At 45.3% G+C, this 22,773-nt stretch overlaps 1 protein-coding gene across 1 annotated transcript in view; it reads left to right on the top strand.

Annotated features, from left to right (window-relative positions):
- Window positions 1-21,703, top strand: part of Hmt-1 (ABC transporter ATP-binding protein/permease Hmt-1) — a 119,884-nt gene extending 98,181 nt beyond the window's left edge. The window contains exons 20-21 of the mRNA XM_075886251.1: window positions 11,727-11,795; window positions 21,243-21,703. Coding sequence (XP_075742366.1) covers window positions 11,727-11,795; window positions 21,243-21,360 — 187 coding nt within the window. The 3' untranslated portion in view covers window positions 21,361-21,703. The remainder of the gene's footprint in view (window positions 1-11,726; window positions 11,796-21,242) is intronic.
- Window positions 21,704-22,773: the final 1,070 nt, after the last annotated feature.

Here is a 22,773-nt window from a genome sequence, read left to right on the forward strand (position 1 = left end):
CACGTATAACCCCGCTTTGCCCGGAGGCGTTACAGCAGGAGGGGTTACAAACACGAAAATATGAATAAAGTCATGCTTTTGTTGTGATGCGGTGGAGAGACTAGTCATGATTTCAAAAGTCGCCAGTACGTCAGACATGTGTAATTATGGTAAGTGTGCACGTGAATGCGGGCAGAGATTAGTACTATTGTGCAGGGAATTTTGCTGGGAATTTTGTTAACGTTTGCAGGGGAAAATCCCCAAAATAGGGAATTTTCATATCTCTGAATGGGAACTCTTCGGCATAGTACGGAACATCACTGGCCCCACTTCAAATTTCAAGGGGCTTTGCAGCACTTTTTGAGCATGGTCAAAAAACGCTGGTTATTGGTGGTCATGGCTACTGAAAACACGTGAGCCAAATATTATGGCGCAGCACGTGGCCTGCAATTCACATCGAATTTTCAGTCAGCTAAAAATTGCTCCCTTCTCTGGGTGAATGACACCATAAACTAAAAATTAACTCATCACAGCTGTTGTATCAGCCAATGGCTGATTTGAGCGTAGCGCACTCGGTCGTTACTGGGGTTGCCGTGAGAGGACGCCATTTCTATGCACATGTTTTCTTTCCCCGTGCCATCGTTCCCTGCTTAGCTTTTGAACTATTTTGCCAGGATGCGAGAAGAGCAAATGCAATTGCAGCGTGTGATAAATCTTCGCAACTTTACTCGTACTGGACAGATCTTAAACATTTTTGAGGCGATGCAATTCGTGAGGGAATAAGCTTCTTTAGTGACTCCATTCTATGGCTACTTTAAAAAATGTTGCAGGGCTTCTTTAAATGAACACATTGCTACATGCATGCATATTGATATTCTAGGGGGTGACGCGCGTGTGTGCCTGGTGAGGAAGACGAAGGGTTGTCTCCGCACGATCACTGGTCAACCGGTCACGCCATTACCGCTCATTTCAAATGCATCGAATCCACAGCCTCGTCGATACAGCATCTCTTCTTTTCTGTAACATATTTGGTGGAGGTGGAACGTTCCTCGTCCTCGCCACGAAGCTTAGCAGTGGCCGTACCGTGGAGTCTCCCGCCATGGCTTCCAATAACAACAGCCCTTCAGCGTCTCCATCTGTAGCTCCAGCCACTACATACCTGAAGATGCCCTATCCCCATGATTCCGGTACATTTTCCGCACAACCTAGACTCAACGTTGACTGCTGGCTCCGTATGTACGAGCGTGTTAGCCAGACACAGCGATGGGACCCTACCATGACGCTCGCCAACGTAAAATTTCACTTGGACAGCACCTCACGTGTCTGCTTCAACGCCCATGAGACCGAGCTCACCAGCTGGGATATCTTTAAGGGGCGACTACGCGACATCTTTGGGAACCCGTCTGGTTGCCAAATGGAAGCTCGAAAAGAACTCGCCACTCGTGTGCAGTCCTCAACTGAGTCATATGTCTCGTACATACAGGACGTGCTCGCGTTGTGCCGGAAAGTGGACGAGCAAATGACAGAGAGTGATAACGCGGGCCACATACTCAAGGGCATCGCTGATGACGCCTTGAAGTTGCTCGTGTACATAAATGTCATGATTGTAGATTCGTATATTGAGAAATTCCGCCGCTTCGAAATGGCCAAAAGCCGCCGTGTTCTGCCTCAATTTACGTGGCTATCTAACACGGCTGTTACATCAACCTGCACTGATCTCGGTGCCGCACCACCTATGCAGGACAGCGTGACACGTATAGTTCGAAGGGAGCTTGAGGCCTCAAGTCCCGCATCATTTCCTCCACTTCCACTCAACCATGGCGCTGCACAAACGCTTCCGGTGGTCATCATTATTCAAGCAGTCATGAGGCAGGAAATTGCAAAGCTTGGTTTTTCTGTGGCCTGCTCTGTCTTCCGATCTGCCTCCAGACCAATGACAATAAATGCATCATGCCATTACACATTTTCTTCCGTGATCCCGCAACCCGACGGAATTGACAACTGCAGACAACAAACCGATCTGCTTGTGCTGCCACCGAGTTGGCCATATCTCCCGCTACTGCCGCAGAATTTGGACGCCCTCAAACTAGAGCCTATTTTCCTCTTCTCGCCCATACAAGGACTCCCGTCGGTCTTCGCCCAGTCGTGTGTACACTTCTTCCGACGTCCCTAACAGCCGCTCTACTGCTCGTTCACTGTCACCTCAACGCCACCGTTCCCCATCGCCTCAACCACGCCGCTATCTGTCGCCGGTCAACTATGGATCCTCTAGGACGGAAACCTAAATCATGCAGCTCCAGGAGGTAGTGTTGCATCAATTGCGACTTAATTGAGGTGTACGTGGACGGTATTTCTTTGACGGTGTTAGTTGATACCGGAGCTCAAGTGTTCATAATGAGTGCTCATCTGTGTTGCCTACTCAATAAAGTCCTCACGCCTGCAGCAACTAAAGCCCTCCGTGTCACTTATGGTGAAACTGTGGCCATCACTGGAATGTGTACCGCTCGTGTTAGCATTGCCGGCCACCATGTCCCTGTTTTATTTACGATGCTTGAAAATCGCCCTCACGAGCTAATCTTCGGCACGGACTTCCTATTGACGCATTCTGCCCTGATAGATTGTGCCGCCGGTACTCTCTGCTTAGAACTTCCTCTTCTCCCGGATTCTCACCCTGAACTCCTGAACAGCCTGTGCACCACTGACTTCTTCCGGATACCACCTAAAGCTCTCACATTCGTGGAATTGGCAACACCCTCTCCCATGCTCGACATTGATTATATCGTGGCGCCGATTGGCGCATTACATTACTGTCCTACACTCCGTCGTAACCATGGCCTCTAAGTGAACATATTTACCTGTTATAAATTTAATTTCATAAAACAAGTGCTACCTCAAAGAATTTTGGTCGCCACACTAAGACCCTTAATTGACGACCACGTCACTTGTTTTGCGGCAGACGTATGTTCCGATCACCCACGTCACTCGCAGGATGCCACTTGCCTTAATGCGACCTTACGCTCCATGATCGCCCCAGACCTCAAACCTGAGAAGTCAGCCGCGCTATGCTGCCTTCTGGCTTCATACCGCGACACATTCGACATCGACAGCCATCCACTCGGCCAGACTTCACTCGTCAAGCACCGCATTAACACAGGTGATTCTCATGCTTTTCATCGGTGACCATACCGGGTGTCTGTCACCGAGCATGAAGTAATTCAACAAGAAGTCACCAAGATGCTAGCCAAAGGAATTATTGAACCCTCTTCGAGCTCTTCCGCGACCCCTTCGTGCTCGTTAAAAAGAAAGATGGCACGGGGCGCTTCTGCGTGGATTACGGCTACCTGAATAGAATCTCGAAAAAGGGTGTTTACCCTTTATCCTGCATCGATGACGCTCTCAATTGTCTCCACGGCGCCTGATACTTTTCTTCAATAGACCTACCGTCCGGCTACTGGCAGATTGCTGTTGACGAAAAAGACTAAGAGAAAACTGCGTTTGTAACTCCAGATGGCCTATATCAGTTCAAGGTTATGCCGTTTGGGCTATGCAATGCCCCAGCCACGTTCGAGCGCATGAGGGACTCTCTGCTACAAGGGTTCAAATGGTCGACATGTCTGTTATTTTGATGATGTCGTTGTATATTCCCCAACATTTAAGACCCACCTTCAGCGTTTGTCAGCTATTCTCGACATATTCCGCACTGCAGGCCTTCAATTAGACTCGTCAAAGTGTCACTTCGGACGCCGGCAAATTACAGTGTTGAGCCACCTTGTCGAGGCTTCTGGTGTGCAGCCGGACCCGGAGAAAACTCGTGCAGTCACCAGGTTTCCTGTACCCCAGTAAGTCAAGGAAGTCGGGGGTTTTTTAGGACTTTGTTTCTATTTTAGAAGGTTTGTGAAAGCTTTCGCCACCATCGCTCGACCCCTCACTGAGCTTCTGAAGAAAGCCGTTACATTTACGTGGGCTACCCACCAAGCTGCTGTTTTTTCTCACCTAATCGCGCTACTGACGACTCCATCTATATTGGCTCACTATGACCCATCCACTCCGACAGAAGTCCAAATCGATGCTAGTGGTCACAGGATCGGAGCCGTCCTATCCCAATGCCAACGGAGTCACGACCGAGTTGTCGCCTACGCTAGCCGTATCCTCACAGCTGCTGAGCGCAACTATTCCATTACAGAGCGTGAATGTCTTGCTCTTGTTTTGGCAGTCTCAAAAAGTTCCGCCCATATTTATATGGCACAAATTTCTCTGTAATAACTGACCATCATGCTCTATGTTGGCTTACGTCACTGAAGGATCCTACTGGCCGGCTCGAGCGCTGGGCTCTGCGACTGCAAGGGTATACCTACACGGTGACGTACAAGTCCGGACGCCTACATCAGGACGTAGACTGCCTGTCTCGCTACCCAGTTGCTGAGTCGAGCTCTATACCTGACACCGACACCGACCCTTGTGTGTTTTTCCTTTCACAAATTACATGCATTGGTGAAGAGCAGAGCCGTGATGCGTCCTTTTGTGCTATCGTTGAGCTCCTCGAATCTCCATGTTTCAATCAGTCCCATCGCTCGTTCGTGCTCCATAATGGTGTATTATACTGCCAAAATTTTGAGCCAGATGGACCGGCCCTGCTGCTTGTAATTCGGAAACACCTTCGCTCGGAAGTTCTACATGAACTTCATGACGTTTCGACTACTGGTCACCTTGGTGTGTCACGCATTTACGACTGAATAAGCCAACGCTTCTTTTGGCCAGGGCTTGCAGGCTCACTCAGAAGATACGTTGTGGCTTGTGAGAAATGTCAGTGCCGCAAAACACCATCGACACTTCCCGCCGGACATCTTCAACCACTTGACATTCCATTAGAACCATACCTCCGCGTTGTCTTGGACCTGCTTGGCCCTTTCTCCTTGTCTTCCTCGGGTAATAGCCGTGGCCACCGACTATGCCACGCGTCATGCTGTCACACGAGCTCTTCCAACAAGCTGCGCCACAGATGTCCCCGACTTCCTCCTCACTGACGTAATTTTGGAACACAGAGCCTCACAGCAGCTGCTCACAGACCATGGTCGCACCTTTTTGTCGAAGATCTTAGCTGACATCTTGCAGTCTTGTCAAACGAGACACAAGTTGACAACGCCATACCATCCGCAAACCAATGTACTCACGAAGCGTGTAAACCGAACTCTTACAGACATGCTCGCTAAGTATGTTTCTACAAACCACACCGACTAGGATCTGGCGTTGTTGTATGTCACATTTGCCTATAATTCTTTTCTGCTGTATGCTATAATATTTCTGCTGTTTGGCCGAGAACCAACATTGCCTCTAGACACTGTCATACCGTCCCCTGCAGTACCGACCAGTGAATATGCCATGGACGCTATCACTCGGGCCGCTCACGCACGCGATATCACCCGTACTCGCCTTCTGACTTCTCAAGAGAAGCAACGGCGCTATATGACCGACGACACTGCGACGTACACTTTCCACCCGGTTCTTTGGTCCTGCTCTGGTCTCCAACCCGTCAAGTTGGCTTGTCAGAAGAACTGTTTACTCGCTACACAGGTCCATACCGAGTCCTTCGTGTGGTTACTCCTGTGACATATGACGTTGTGACATATGACATATGTGCCCAACCAGCTACCTATATTGTACATGTTGCGCGCTTGAAGCCCTACCACTCTCCTAGTGACGTTGACATTTAGATGCACCGAGACGGCGCTTTTGTCGCCAGAGGTTATGCTACATGCACGCATATTGATATTTTAGAAGGCGACGCGCGTGTGTGCCTGACGAGGAAGATGAAGGGTTTTCTCCGCTCAATTGCTTATCAACTGGTCACGCCATTACTGCTGGTTTTAAATACATCTAATCAACAGCCTCGTCAATACGGCGTCTCTGTTTTTTTTTTTCGTAAGAATATTACCCTCAAATGGATTCATCATTTTTTAAGCTTAAAAGCTTGTTACGACAGCTTATATGCCCAAAGTATAATAAGTTTTCAAATGTTACGTATTTTACAGGTTATCACTTGCATCATGCCGAAAGCCTGATCCTGCTACTACTCAAAGTTATTTCAACTTGCCTTGAGGGAAAAAAAAAGACATTTGCATAGAGGCCTTATTTGGATTAAAAATGAAATATTGTGCAGGTTATTTTGGTCATGATAAATCTGCCAATTTTTTTTTATATGTCACATACACTATTTAAATTTGATTCACAATTATTCGACCAATATCATAATTCACTTCGAACCTGAAACGCAATATTCACAAAAGCCTACCAAACAGTCGTCATAAAGGTATATTTCTAACACTGTTCCTATTGGAAGACTAGTCTTCATTTTGCTTCATAATAACCATTAGTTCATTGTATCCAGATTTGTTATATTGAGGTATGCGTGTACTGTAGCAGCTATATCGACTGCAGTGTGTTTCAGGCTTCAGGGCCATGCTACAAATTTATTTGGTCGCAATCCCCCAATAAAGTGCCTCAAAATATTGGTGCACTACACGAAAGAAAATGGGAATATCATCCATCCGTTTCCTGTTTCCCGTGTTCTTCTGTGCCGTGCAACGGGACCATGAACAACCAACTTGCCCAGTCATCCTCTCACACGACCTCAACCAAATGATATAAAAAAAAGCCATTTTAATTATACAGTGGAGTTATATCACGAAGCTCCTCACAAGCTAGGCAACTAGCCAAAGTGAGATTTTACATTTTGCTGAGCCATAGATAGTTGTTAAAAGTGTTCTATAAAAATTATATTTACAAACGTGATGCTGTTATTGGACACACATTCATTTGACTTGGCAGAAATAATGTCTAGTACTCTTGCTCTTAGATGCGAGTCGAGCTTGCAAACACAGTTCCAATTTCCATCTCATCGCACTGGCTGAATCGATTATGAACCAACCATCTGAATGAAAAGAGCCATGCGTTAGAATCAGGTGAAGTGCTGCAATAACCACATGAGCCATTTTCATGCTAGGGTGTTTTGAGGCAGTTTGAAACAGGTGGCTTTGACGAGATAGCGCATGCTTTACCCATTCGCTGTACTATTGTAAGCACTTTAATGCTGAACACTGCTGCTGTTCGATAGTGCAGTTCTCGGTGAGGTTGGGCATATATGAGGAAAGCAGTCAAGTTTGAATTATCTGGAAGAGTTAGTTCCGCAACAAGAACTACAAAAATTTGGTGCTATAGACACGCACGAGGTGCTAGCCAGGACATTCAGTCAAGGTCAAGTCAAACAAAAAAATTGGATTATCAAGAGTTGAAGTAATATACACCTACTGTACTGACTTAAATTAAATGTATTACTTTAACCTGTAACTGTGTGACATTATTTGTGGCCTTGATCATTTTGATATGGGACATGGGGACTTTCATTTGTTTATTTGGAATACACTCAAGTTACACACAGTACATTATAGAGGGAAGGAGCAAGTACATGATCATATGAAACACGGAACAAGTACAAGGATAGAAGGAAAACAAACAAAAAACTACATAAACAATCAGTCAAGTTTGTACAGTATTAATGCACAATAAAGACAAAAAGTAAAGGATAGTGCTGATTTAAACACTGGGAATACAAAATGTACCACTCGAATGAGTAATTAAGTATGAATCTAATAGTAAAAAAAGTACCATAAGAGCACGAACTCTAACCACCAAACAAGAAGAGAAAAGAAAAAAAAAGGAAAAAAATGCCAGAGTTTTACATGACTACTATTTGCCTCAGCATAAACTGATTTCCTTGGGCAGACTCGCCTTTATGCCTGTAGAGAAAGCATAATAGAACCGGTCAGAACAGGCATTGCTTTCCTGACAAGTCAAGTCAATGTTGAAACACTAGCTGCAGAGACATTTTCAGTTCAATTAGTGTTGATAGCATCAAGCTTTCATCTTTCTCTGAGCTTGCCTAGTTTGGAACATTACCATGGCTGTTGATGTGGGCTTGCACAAAGAGCCATATCTCTTTGTGTGCCATGTGTTGTCATCAACCTGATGAAGAAGAGGGGGTAATAAAGGTGAACAAATATTAGTCATCAGAAGAAAAAAAATTCAGGCAGCTCTACTCGGCAGACACCGATGAAACAGCAATGCTGGTGGCGCGAAATGGGATTGAATGAAGGAAATGAAGTGGGAATGAATTGGGTGAATGAAGTGGGAGCAGTGGTGACAGCAATGGTGAGCGTATCTGTGAGCTGCGGGCGTAGTGCATTGTAGGAGTGGTGGGAAGAGCGACCCATATTTGTAGTAGGATTTACCCCTTTTCTGCATGTAAATCCAACTACGATCTACGGTGGTTCCCAGAAATGAAAACCTTGACCAAGAACACCTTCGCTGTTAAAAAAAATGGTCTAGCCAGAGGTGAGGTGACAGGATTAAAATTTAACTGTTGGAGCGTAGAGAGGATGGCAATACTTACGTGGAATGCCACTGTGAAATAATTATCTCTTATGGCGGCGACGTGTGCTCTTGCATGCGTCCACAATAGAGGTGGGTCATGTGCCACGTGTTGCCGTACTTCCACCAGCTCCAAGGAAAATCTCCACATTTGTACATGCTTTTTGGCTGCACAACAGGTACTCATTTAACTTCATTGTGCCCATCATTGCTGCAGTTCATGTCGCTAAAGACACTATGATGTTCAGAGTCATTTTACCTGTCGCATCCTGGGAGACACACCAAAATAATACATTTTGTTTTCTCAGAATCTATTAGCTCATAATAACTTTTTTATGTATTTCAAGCCTGAGATTTGATTATGTTTGTACAAGAATGGAACATGAATGACGTGTGAATCGGTCTCTTCATTAGTTATTAATGTACACACAGATAGCATAATACATATTACAACCTTTGCGTTGCTATAATATAAAATCAAGTGCCTTGAAATAATGTTCAGTTTTGGATATTTAGAGTTCACTTATGGTATTTCACCTCTGAAGGGCTTATGCTAAATTGGTAATGTTTGTAGGTACAGCATGCAAAGCCTTTCATTTTTTATTTATTTATTTATACATGTACCTACATCGCTCTTACGGGCATTATTGTAGGGGGGAGAACAAGCAAAAGAATACAGTACAGTCGATATACCGAAAAAGATGGTTGCGGATAAAAGGCTGTATCGTTTGAAAGAACATAGTCATAACAAAGTGAAACAACAAAGTGAAGCAACACTGTCATAAATAAGGCATCAAATTGCAAATACAAAGCAAAACGTTGAAAGAGAAGAGTGCTATTGGTAACATAGGGCAATAAAAACAAAAGAAAATAATTAGTACGGAACGCATCAGAAATGTACAGTAATGATTAGTTCAACAAAAAATTGTGCAAATTTTTAACAAAAGATAAGGGAGGCGCAGAGACAATTTCCTCTGGCAAGTCGTTCCACTCATGCGTGGTTCTTGGAAAAAAGGCGTATTTGAATGCGTTGATCCTGGAAGTGTATTCACGCAGTTTTAAAGAATGGTCAGTACGGGGTGACACATAGGTAGGTGGCTTTATATACTGATCCTTGTCGATGCCTGTTTTGTTCATGAATATGCTGTAAAATAGGGACAGTCGTAGGTATTTTCGCCAGTCAGCTAACAGAGGCCATTGCAATCCTGAACGAATGTCAGCTGTTCTTATGGTAAAGTTATAATTGCTTGCCACAAAGCGTGCTGCGCGTGCCCTGTACACGCTCCAGGGCTTCTATATTTGATTTTGTTGAGGGGTCCCAGGCACTGCAGGCATATTCTAATATGGGACGCACATTGGATATGTATAGTGTTTCTTTCAACTTAGTTGGTGCCTGTCTGAAATTGCGCCTCAAAAAATTTAGCACTCGACTAGCCTTTAATGTTAAGTAATTAATATGAGCGTTCCAAGATAGGTTGGCAGAAAAAATGACCCCTAGATATTTATATTCTGTTTCAACCGGCAAGGTAGCCCCGGCCATGACGTAATTTGAAATCCGAGGCTGTTTTTTGTTCGTAAACCTCACCAATTTACACTTCGACAGATTTAGTGTCATTCTCCATGAATCACACCAAGAAACTATGGAGTTCAAGTCATTCTGCAATTGAACGGTGTCCGCTTCAGAGGTAATGTTACTGTAAATGCAGCAATCGTCAGCATACAATCGAACACGGCTAGAGAGATTGTCGGAGATGTCATTTATAAAAATAAGAAAAAGCAGGGGCCCCAAAACTGACCCTTGCGGCACTCCTGACAATACACCGACGCTTGATGAGCACACACCGTCAACAATCACGCACTGCTGTCTTTCTGAAAGGTACGCCTCAATCCACATGAGAAGGGCATTAGGTATGCCTAGACAATGAAGCTTTTGCAACAACAACACATGTGACACGGAATCGAATGTCTTCTGGAAATCCAGAAATATACAGTCAACCTGAAGGCCTGAGTTAATAGAAGCTGCAATGTCGTGCGTGAACTCGACCAGTTGTGTATCGCACGAGAAACCCGCCCTGAAACCGTGTTGCAATGGGGAAAAAAAGTTATTACTTTGAAGATGATTCATTAAGTTTGTGTAAATGATATGTTCGAGTGTCTTGCAGCATACGCTTGTCAGAGAAATGGACAAGCGTATGCTTTCATTTTCATGCTTTCATTTAATGTAATAATTGAGAACTGAATACATTTCTTACTGACGCTGTGTGCTACGATTATTACATCTGACAGTGTACAAGGATTATTCATGCGAAGTGTGGAAAAAAATAAAAATAATTCTGCAAAAAATAGGTTTTCTTGTTTTCTTTTTTTTGGCGCAGTTGAAAAAATCAGCCGTAACTTTCATGGGGTTAAACGTACAGAAATAAAGCTTAGGCAACACAGAGCGTTGAACATGAAACCAAAATATTGCACATGATACCAGAATACCCAACGACGGCTGACCACTCGCCATCGACATCATATGAAATCAGCTTCTTCAACGTCAGCTAGTGTAGTTTCATCATTCAAGTGTGGTCTGGTGTGATCATGTTGGGAGTGGTTTCTGATGTTTTTGTACCTGTTATTGTTCAGTTTTGACTTTCCCTTTTACACTCCTGCGACCTGCGGCAGAAGTTCGCTTATAAAGCTGCGTGCAAATGGATTCTGCAACGGTTAGGCTAATTCATGATGTGTGGATGCACTTCACGATCGAGGAGACCGGTGGGGGGAAATGGGGACTCGCTGTCTTCAAGCACTGCAACAGCTGCTATGCTTTTCCCAATGTGACATCTTAGCATGATGAAGAAAGCTGCAGATGAAGCCAGTGATACTAGCTCGGACTATTAGTTTGTCAGCATCTTGATCAATGTTTCTATAGTTCAAGCCACGATGAAATAGACATGTCGGGGTTCTTTGTTCAAACTGCCATAACAATTTTAGGAAGCCGCGCCCATTCAAAGAGAGCTAAGTGAGTTTGTGGTGATGCATCTGGCTGCCTTCGATCTAATAAATGCCACATTTGTTTGTGAAATGAGAGAAAGCATTTCAGTTTTGTTATTTACATAACGAAAGTTATTGCTTTTGACACTTGGCAATAAAGTATTACCATATGGCTATAAACTATTGTCATATGCTAAAGAAAACTTGTTCTTTTCCATTTTTCCACTTGCTCGAAATTCTGTGAATTTCGCATCTCTAATGCCAATATGTTTTGATGTTCAACTTCATGTCCTTAATTTCCTAGAATCCAACCTTTGCTTGCGTACACCAAACAATTTGCTTTGCAGGCTATCAACGGTGGTTCATGCTGACCAAATCCTTGTGATCCAGGAAGGGGAGATTGTCGAAAGTGGCCAGTGAGTATTAGTGTCTGTGTGTAGAATCTTGCATTAATTCCTGATACTACAATTCCGTTCCATATCAGCATGTTGTCGGAATTCACACACAATAGTGTGTGGTCATGTATTCTCTATAGCAGATAAGGTTGCTAATGCCGCATTATAAGGGGTAAACTTATTGTTCCAAGCCTTGTCATTATCAAGCAGCATATACTATCAGCAGGTTTTAGAATTGCTGTAGCAACTGCTTGCTGATTCGCAACTTGTATGGACAGCCTACAAGTAAGAGACAAATTGCTAGCACCATTAAATGGCTAAAAATTGTGCTCATGCTGTCTTCATTGCAGCCATTGTAGCAAAATGATACACTACAATAGATTAATATGTTTCTAATATTAGGCTGTTGACTTCATTATTATAACAGAATTTAAGCAGCACTTCAGAAATCAGGATATTGAAACGAAAAACATGGCACTAATTAACAACCAATCAAAAATAATGAAATGGCTAATTTGCCTACTCACTGCACAGCTTAAGGATGTGAAGCACGATTTCTACAGACTAAGATACTGGAGCATACCGAAAACACATGTGCTCGTGAGGTTTTGGAAGCATTCTTTTGGAAGCATCTGAAAGCACACGAAATGGGATAGCTGTGTGAGTGAGGCCTCAGCATTGCTGTACAGTGGAGAAGTGGCTTTTTATGAATAAGATGCGTTAGCATGTGATGTTCTTCAGCACGTCTGCACAGCTATCTTCGGTTTTCATATTTAACCGACGCTTCACAGTCGATAAAAAAAGTTGGTAGTTTGCGCTCAATCTGTTTAGTGTTCCTTCTTTACCGTGTCCTTTTTTGTTTTAGCACAATTTTTCCTGCAATGATTAACAATCAGTCTTTATTACAACTCACTGTCAAATATATCATCAGCAGCATTGGCCTTTATCATGCCCACTGCAGCATGAAGACTTCTCCATGTGACCTTCTAGTCTCCCTGTCCTGTGCAAGCTCATTCCATTGTATACCGGTCAATTTCTCAGTTTCATCTTCACATCCATCTTTCTTAGTATCCATTCCATTGCTGTAAGTGACCATCGTTTATGTGTCCTTTACACTGTCACCTTCCCAGGTCCACCTTTTTTTAAATTTCTGCTAGAATATTTGTTCCCTAATTCACTCTGCTCTTTTCCTGTCGCTTCAAGGGGTGGTGCCATAAAATTTCGAGGCTATGACAAGCCTCTTGTGGGTTTCCTCTGAATGCAAGGACGCTCCATGGTCAGACACAGCAAAAGATTATATACTAAAACCTCATTATAACAAAGTTGAATCTTACTCGAAAACAAGTTCATTATATCCAAAAATTTGTTATAAAAGTTTATTACTAACACTATAGCTATTGCAAGACTATTTTTTCATTTACTTTGTTATAACCGGCATTTTGTTATATCTGGGTTCGTTATATTGAGGTTTGAGTGTGTAAAGAGGTTTATTGGGCGAACCTAACGGGCAAATAGAAGATTCGAAATAGCTACAGGACGAGGAAGATGTTAGAGCTCGAGCGCCGATCTCATGGTGCCTTTCTCTGCGATGATGCTTGTTGTTCCCCGGTGTTGTCATCATTCCTTCATTATAATTTCCCCCGTCGAGAAAGATGAAGCCACCCTGGTGATCTAAAAGGTGGGATTGAGCGGGTCGAAGTAGGGCTTCAAGCGATCTACATGAACAATATCATGTCCACGCCGACGATGGTCACCGAGCGGTGTAAGCAGTTAAATGGCGTAATTGACGGGCGATGTGCACTCTACCACGCGGTATGGACCATAGTAATTTGAATGTAGCTTGGTAGACAAACCAGTTGCATAGGGTGGTACATACAGCCATACAAGGGTTCAAGGGGCGAACTTTGCGGCAGGAGGGTGGTCGTCATCGCGGGCCTTTTTCTGGCGTTGCTGGTCAGCCGTAGTAAAATGCTTCGCTAGTTGGCGGCATTCTTCGGCGTGACGGACGGCTTCGGACACGGTCATGCACTCAGATGCATCTGGTGTGTGTTGCAGCAAAGTATCAATTGTGTGCGATGGTTGACGTCCGTATAGAAGGAAGAATGGGGAAAAGACGATGGTGGCTTGGGTAGTTGTGTTGTACGTGTAGCTCGCAAACAAAAGAGCCAGGTCCCAGTTCGTTTGGTCAGATGCCACATGCGTCGCGAGCGTGTCACCCAGGATCCAATTAAACCGCTCAGTCAGGCCATTCGTCTGAGTGTGGTAAGCAATACTCATCCGGTGTACAATATGGCACTGGCACAGAATACCTTGAATTACGTTGAATAAAAATACACGGCCCCAGTCACTGAGGAGCTCGCGAGGAGGGCCATGACGCAACACAGACCGATAGGGGATGAAAGCTGCGACGTCCTGAGCGTTCGCCGTAGGAAGAGCAGCGGTTTCAGCGTACCATGTCAGGTGATCTACAGCAACGATAGCCCACCGGTTACCTGCTGCGGTCAATGGCAGTCGTCCATAAAGGTCGATTCCGACACGATGGAATGGGCGGTCGGGGCATGCAAGTGGTTGTAGTGGAGCTGCTCCTGGATTCGGTGGCTGTTTCCGTCGCTGACACTCGTGGCAGCCGCGAATAAACTGTCGAGCAAAAGTAAACATCCCACGCCAGTAGTACCGTTTCCTTAAACGTTCGTAGGTTTTGAAAACACCGGCGTGAGCGCATTGCGGGTCGGAGTGAAAAGATGCACAGATTGTAGAGCGCAGCTTTCGGAGAATAACGAGCAGCCACTTCCTGCTGTCTGTTGAGTAATTGCGGCGGTACAAGAGGCCACCTCGAATGGTGAAGTGCGAAGCCTGGCGTCGCATTGCTCGAGTGGTTGGAAGTGTCAGTACCTCAGATAAAACGTCCAGAAGCGAAGTTATCCATGGATTGTCGTGCTGTGCAGAGGACATTGTGTCGATGTCACGAGCTGGCTGCGCGTGTTCTATAAAAGATATAAAGACAGCCTCAGTGGACAGTGGTGATCGCGAGAGCGCATCAGCGTCGGCATGTTGGCGGCCGGAATGGTACACGACGCGGATGTCATACTCTTGAAGTCGCAGAGCCCAATGAGCAAGGTGAATTGATGGACTGTAACTACCCCAAACGTGCGGCCATATAAGTATGGGCGAAACTTGATAATCACCCAAAGTATGGCTAAGCACTCCTTTTCGGTAACACTGTAGTTTACCTCAGCCTCGTTGAGCGTTCTGCTGGCATAGGCGACGACATACTTGAGGGATCCAGGCTTGCATTGAGTGAGAACTGCACCGAGACTGACGCCGCTGGCGTCTGTATGGATCTCAGTTACAGTTGTGGGATCATAGTGGCGCAATATAGGCGGTGATGTCAGGAGACGGCAAAGATGGTAAATGCGTGATCACACTCGGAAGACCATGACGAGATGTCGTTGGCACTGCTTAAAGGTTGGGTCAAAGAGACAATTATGGAGGCAAAGTTAACTGGCGAAAGTGGGAGCATAATTCTTCGAAGCTGCGTAACTGTTTTGCAGTCGCCGGTTTGGGGAACTCAGTGACAGCGCGTAGTTTAGCCGGGTCGGGAAGAACGCCATCTTTTGATACGACGTGACCGAAAACAATGAGCTTCCGAGCAGCGAAGTGGCATTTCTTGAGACTCAGTTGGAGCTGTGCATTCTTCAGACACGTGAGGGCATGTTTCAGGCATACAAAATGTGTTGCGAAATCGGGTAAAAGGACGACAATATCGTAGAGGTAGCAGAGGAATATGTTCCATTTCAAACCCTGCAGAACCGAGTCTATCATGCGCTCGAATGTGGCCGGTGCATCCCAGAGGCCGAAGGGCATGGCATTGAACTCATATAGCCCGTCCAGTGTCACGAACGCTATATTTGGACGATCGGCATCTGCTAAAGGCACCTGCCAATACCCCGAACGCAAATCTAATGACGAAAAAAACTCGGCACCTTGTAAGCAATCGAGGGCATCATCAATCCTGGGCAAAGGGTATACGCCTTTGCAAGTGATCTTATTTAAGTGCCTGTAATCAATGCAGAAGCGAATTGTACCATCCTTCTTAACAAGAATGACAGGTGATGCCCATGGACTTTGGGAAGGTCGGATAACGTCGCGCTTGAGCATATTGTCAACCTGTTCGGTGATAACCTGACGTTCCGCGGTGGAAACACGGTATGGTCGCTTTCGTACTGGCGCATTGGAACTTGTGTTGATGCAGTGAAAGAAACTGGGAGTTTGGCGAAGGGTAGGCTGAGCAACGTCAAAGGATTTACGGAACTGGTAGAGCAGCTGAAGAAGCTCAGAGCGTTCAGATGGCTATAGTCCATCGGCGATCGATGAATTGGAAAGCTCAAAAGGTGGAACATTGAAAGGGTTGAGGGCACTGATGGCGTCGTAGTCGCTGGAACAGTCTGTCGGCATGGTAAAAATTTTTTCTTTATCAATGGCATGCACGTGTCCAAGAGATTCACCTTGAAACAGTTCGATGGGATACGGAAGGGAATTGATGAAGCAGAGAGCACTGTTTCCTTCAGAAATGGAGAGGGTTGAATAAAGCAGAAGTGGTCTTCGACTAAGGAAGAGGCTTGATGGTTCAAAGAGTGCAGCTTTGTCCATAATGCCGTCACAGAACACAGGGAGCAACACAGCTGCTGTCGGAGGAATTTCAGTGCCTTCTTTGAGGACGAGTTTGTGTACAGCAGGCTGAATGCAGTCGGTTGGTTGGTTGTAAAACGAGAACAGTTCAAGTTCCAATCTTGCACAATCAATAACGACGTGGTTACGCGATAAAAAATCCCATCCAAGTATGATGTCGTGTGAGCACGACGAAAGGACAATAAACTCAACAGTGTAGTGGTCCTTTGCAATGGTCAGACGGACAGTACAGGTGGCTACAGGCTGAACCGGGTCCCCATTCGCTGTTTGCAAGGACATCATATCAAGAGGCGTAGTCACTTTTCAGAGCTTGTGGCAAAGTTTAGCGTCTATCACGGAAACGCAGCCCCAGTATCAATTAGAGCATATGCTCGAGTACCTTCTACAAAAACTTCGACAATATTCAACGGCAATGTCCGAGGAATTGAGCATTTCGACTGCGCAGTTTTTGCCTCCTGAACTGCGGCGGTTAGTTTCCCTCATGTTCAGGAGCTGGCCGACGACGCATAGGTGACAGGGAACGACGAAGGGGTGAAGGTGAGCGACCAGACATAGTACGCGGACATTCCCGTGAAGACGAGCTTGACTGAGGATCCGAATTTTCTAGACGAGATGGAGGAAGGGCCATGGAGCTGTTCTGTGTCCGGGCATCTGTGTATCCCGGCACGCGACGACAGAAGTATCAGGCGATAATGCCAGGACTGCCGCACGCAAAACAGATGGGCCAGTTATTGCGTGCTCTCCAAGTATTGGTGACGAGGAGAGCAACCCATGTGGTGGACGGGTGAGTTGAGGCTGTTGTAGCAATGGGAGGAGCCCAGGCGGTGGACGGCTCAGTCGGGGCTGAGGTATGCCGCAGTCCCTGGAACGGTGGGGCTATTGTTGCTGCCGCTTTAGTGCCTCAGCATAAGAAAGAGGCACGGTGATGGGGGGGGCTGCTGCAAGGGCACCGGCATAGCCTCGGAAATCTGCTCCTGGACCACATGTTGGAGCATGGGAGCCAATGGTGGTGGGTGTCGCAGTGGTTGTTGCTGCGAGAGCTCCTGGCATTGAGCAAAAGGCAGTAGAGAAGGCAGCCAAGCCTCTTCCTCTCGCACAAAGTCTTTCATTTGTGCGAGAAGGTTTGTTAGGTCAGTCATGATGTCCAGTGCGGTCACTGGTTGGATTGTCTGGAATGAGCGTCGCGTCTGAGCTCATTGCCTCTGCAACCATAGCTCTGACACAAAGTCACTACTTCGGCCACAGTGCTAGGAAACTTCGCAAGAAGCATCTGGAAAACATCATCATCAATGCCCTTCATAATGTGCTATATCTTTGCACTCTCGCTCATGGAAGCGTTGACGCGCCGGCAGAGATTGATCATATTTTCTATATATGAGGTGAAAGTTTCACGTGGCTTCTGTGCCCGTGTGCGCAGACGTTGTTTGGTGCGTAGCTTCCATAAGGCAGGGCGACCAAAAACAGTGCATATTGCCTCCTTGAAGGCGGACCAGTTCGTGAACTCGGTTTTGTGGTTCATATACCACAGCTTGGCCACGTTGGTGAGAAAAAAATTGACAGTGCCCAATTTAGCAGCGTCATCCCACCTGTTCACTGACTTTTTCGCATGACGACAGCCAGTCCTCGACATCCTGGTCTTCGGTGCCCGCAAAGATCAGGGGGTTTCGCTGCTGAACCGAACAGGGGCAAGTAGCGGCCGTGAGAGGTACTGTTTGTTGGGCCGCATCAACTTGCATGGTCAACGGCAGGGTGCAGAATCAAACTTCCAGGGTGTAGGCGATGTGAAGATGTGGTTACCCAGCACAATCCACCAAACGTAAAGAGGTTTATTGGGCGAACCTAACGGGCAGGTGGAAGATTCGAGATAGCCACAGGACGAGGAAGATGGTGCAGCTCAAGCGCCGATCTCGTGGTGCCTTTCTCTGCAATGATGCTTGTTGTTCCCTCGTGTTGTCATCGTTCCTTCATTATAAGTGTAATATATTTATTTCAGTTCCAAAGTGTAAGTGTCCCTAATTGCTCATTCTCTTGACTGAAGCCCATCGCAAGCGCATCCAGCATTGACGCAGCTCTGTAGTAGAGTGTACTGTACTCTGTACAAAGGGCAACGAAAGTTGTAGGGTTGTCACACCAGATCTGTCGTGAGCGAAGGTGCGCGCAAGTTTCCCCTTCAGGGGAGACGAAGGTTCAGCATTCCCCTCCCTATTATGTCAATGTGTGGGGCTGACCTTGCACCCCCCCCCCCCCCCCACTCCTCTTAGGTGACTACGGGAGTGCACTTGTATCGCCTAAAGATAGAGTCTAAGTAGATTATCTTGCTATTGCCATGCAAAAACAACTGCAAAACAATATAAAAAGAAGCAGAAAAAATAAAGAAGTGTGAAGAAAGCAATTCTTGGAAGATAGAGCCTGGTACCTCTGGAAGGTGGCCTGTTACGTCGGAAGGCTTTGGAGGTTTTTGAGGTGGGATATTTTGTTGGGGCCACATACATGTGAATGCTGTTATAGGGACCAAGCAGGCCAACATATAAGTGATGATTTCAACAAGCATGCAAACTCACTCAAGGGCTCACTTACCAGTTATAGCATTGGTGACTATTTCAAAAAGCACAATTGTTGGTTTCATTATTAAAGAGCATACATTTTAGGATGTGATACAGAGCAATGTGTGTGTGAGTTATGGTAAGTGAATGTTTTAGATTGAACAACACCAGTGATTCTTGTGTGCTTTTTGTCTCTATACAGCTCTGAAATCAATCTCTTGAAAATGTGACAGCTTGCCAAGATGCCTTTGAAGATTTTTGTTGTTTTTGTTGTTATTTGTTCACTTTTATCATCTGGACAGTGTCTGCTTTCTGTGCATTGCAGCTGTATTGAAACAAACAGTGCTTGTTAGTGTGCCATGTCAGTCGTTCTCACATCAGCTTGTCTGAAGGGCTATTTGATCACGTTTCAAAAACGCACCGACCAGCGCAGTCTTGGCCAAATTCGAATCGATTCTGTCACGTGAAAGTTATTTCGATGACAACCAGCGTACGAGAGCTTAATGAAAATGGAATGCCCTGTGACATCAACACTAATGCTACGTGTTTGGAGTGATACATTGTGTACATACCATCCTGAGTGACGATGCGCTAGTAACGTTGACGTCTACGATCCGAGTGTTCTTATTGTGGCGCCGACTGGCGTCGAAGCCTGGAAACGCACTCGCTTGTCAAGTCTGATCTTCGTCGCACCACTTTGAATGATTTTGTGAAATTACGAAGATGCAAACAACCTTTAAAAGAACGGCGAAAAAAAGAGCATGATTCAGCGTGCGCTTGTCGGCCAGCATGTCGGAAAACCATTGTGAGTTGCAGTAGTTTCGTTCGAAGCATGGAAAAAGTCCAATGAGGGCGTCTTTTCATATCACTTATATGTTACACACCAACAAGACCACAAGGTGTCAAAGTGGAACAGCGTAGATACCATCGCTAGCAAGTAACACGCAGGTATTGTTGAATTCTAGTTCGTCTGTAGACTTTTTCGCCCGCGTAATACCGGGTTAGTGCCACCGCAACAGCGAGAGGCTGGATAGGTGGGGCTATCTGTAGGCGCAGAGAAGAACCGGGCAAGCAGGGAACATATTCTATTTCTCCGATGATGTTCATTCCCGATAGCGATATTCTATTGACCCCTTTGCGTATACCTGAATGCCGTGCACGTCAAAACACACCAGTATAGCTAACTGAGACACACGAGCAAACATCACATCCTTGAGCACCTCCTCAGTGCTCCTTGGAACGTCGTCTATCTTGGAATCGCTGTTCTGTAAAGGGTCGATCGAAGCAAAAATAATTCGCAACATTGCTAATCGCAGGGATTCCAAGCTTCAGACTATCGTATTCAACCCAAGTCAACACTTTTCTACAGCGATGACGGCAATGCAGGTGACAAGGCATGACTGAATATGTCCGCCTAGTAGACAAAATGTTTGTGGAGCAGCTGAGCCTGACGTCACTCTTTTCTGTGGAGAAATGGTCAGCTGTGGCACAATCTGGAGGTTACCGCGAGGTCGCGTCACTGGTAACGCTGCCAGCGCATGAAATAGCGGGATTGCCGGCCGTTTTGAATGGGGCTAGATATCGGTAATATAAATCAATAAAACTGATAGTTATTCATTCCTCAGTTGCGTTTTAGGTCAGGAATTGCTGCTACGGAGTCTACATCTGCTCGTTGATGCAAGAGTTTTGGCATGAGTAAATGCGATGTGAGTGCTCCTTTAACCTCGTTTTCTTAACTCAGCCAGCAGGCCGCAGTCACGCAGTTCACACAGTTCAGCCCAGCAAGGGCCGAAAGAGTGAAGAGTGTTGAAACAGGGGTGGTGAGGGGGCTTTTTTTACTGATTGTCACCAAATGTTGCCATTTGAAAAAATTCTTTCTAGCATCTCAAATATGGGTCATTTCTGAAGGATATTTGGTACCAAGACTCTTAACATATTGGTACAAGCTTCCCAAATGACCAAAATCTGGATGCGACTCTTCAATGTATGGTAGTCATTTGGGGTGCTTCAAGAAAACAGTGCTTTAGACAAATTATGCTTGTGTACTCACGAACAGACTTATTAACAAGATCTTAAAAAGGTGGAGTGAAAACAGCAATGTACAGCCGTGGGTTACGAACGAGAGCCTTGCGGGCCGTGTTTTTGAGACCCTTTCTCTAGTTCCCATCCAAGTAACTGTTGTGCAGCCTTAGGGTGCTAGACACCCACTGATTTGTTTTTCCTCTTTCATTTTCAGTCATGATGAGCTTCTCGAATATGGTGGCATATATGCCTCCATGTGGGAGCAGCAGCAGAAAGGTACAGGCAACACTGGCCCTTCTGAAACATCGGACGAGGGTGTCCCTGAACTGTAGTCACCTCTTCTTTGACCCTAAAGCCAACCAACCTGCAGGCTCGCCCAACTGAGTCCATTGCGTTTGATCAGTTTGTTTGTCGACTTCTAGAGTTGGGACATTTTGTGATTTTCTTTGATATTGTTTTCCCGTTGAACCTACACAGCTGGCTGTAAGCCCCTCAGTAGGAAGATTTTAGCCTCTGGACTGAATATTCAATGGAGAATGTATAGTTGCAATGCTATGTGTGACATTCACGTACTTTCTGCGTCATCTATTCCAGAAGGGCATATGCCATTTATGTGTTCTTTCGTTTCTTAGGCCGTTAGCTTATTTTTCCTTGTTTTATCAATAGTTCCAATGTTGGAAGAAATATTTTCATGCCATCATACCGATGTTCCTAGAGCCATTATTATTGAAAGACGGTGTTAGTTAGCCCTAAATATACTCTTAGGCTGTGACTAAAAAAAACTACTGCTCCTGGAACTCATCACTGCACACATCTACGTCATGTCTGTGTATCAGCATGCAAGATGAAAATATTGCTCCATATTTTTCTCTTTACATAACTTCTAGAACAAAGTCTTATTTGTGGTATACGTAGTAACTATGCTTCAATGTATTATCGCTTTTCAAGTCGCTGGGGCGGCTTCAGAATGCATATCTTGGTTGAGTTAATCGAGATCAGCAAATAGTCAAAAGCCCCATTTTTATGCTGCTCTTATTTTAAGTTTTTTATACGTGTGTGCTTTTCTGGGTGAACCTGAGTGTACAGCGAATGCGTGTTTCGGGTAGTTCCAATTTCACAGCTCAAATGGCTCATTAAATCTTTACTTACCATACGTTACAATTCACTTAGTATTTCATAGTCAGTGCTGATGGTTTTTTAAAGAGATTTGTGTTGGCAGAGTAGATAGGACTATGCTCTACTGGTGCGTTTCACTGGAGCACTTTTGGTTCACATTGGACAAGGTGCTAGTATTCTTTCTACCCTCATGTTTGTTCTTTGTTTTATTTTTTTTAATCGTCAGAAGCAATTGTTTATTTTGGCTGCCTGCACATAGCGAGTGTGAATAATTCTAAAGGAAAAAAAACTCGTCTGCTTCATCCTAATGCCTTTCTATGTCTGTCTGTCTTGCCAGTTTCCTTGGAGTTTGCTTGGCCCGGTGTTCTGTAGCCACTGTATGGCCTGTTGCCTAGATGCATTGAATGTTTTCGAGTCGAGAAAGAATTGCACCGAGTTGTGATGTGGTCCCATCTCGTGTGTGAGATTACAGGTTGTGAAATGCTCCATGCTGACCCCTCGGCAGTTGTGTTAAGTGCACACGTGATCGCTTTCACTGTTACATGGTGTTGCAGTCATGTTGATGTTTACTACTTCAAACCCACTTGAGGGTGTGACACTCGAATGTGGTATGTGGGTAATCTTGTGAT

Source organism: Rhipicephalus microplus, chromosome 1 (genome assembly GCF_043290135.1).
Source record: "Rhipicephalus microplus isolate Deutch F79 chromosome 1, USDA_Rmic, whole genome shotgun sequence".
In the NCBI taxonomy this organism is placed as follows: Eukaryota; Metazoa; Arthropoda; class Arachnida; order Ixodida; family Ixodidae; genus Rhipicephalus; species Rhipicephalus microplus.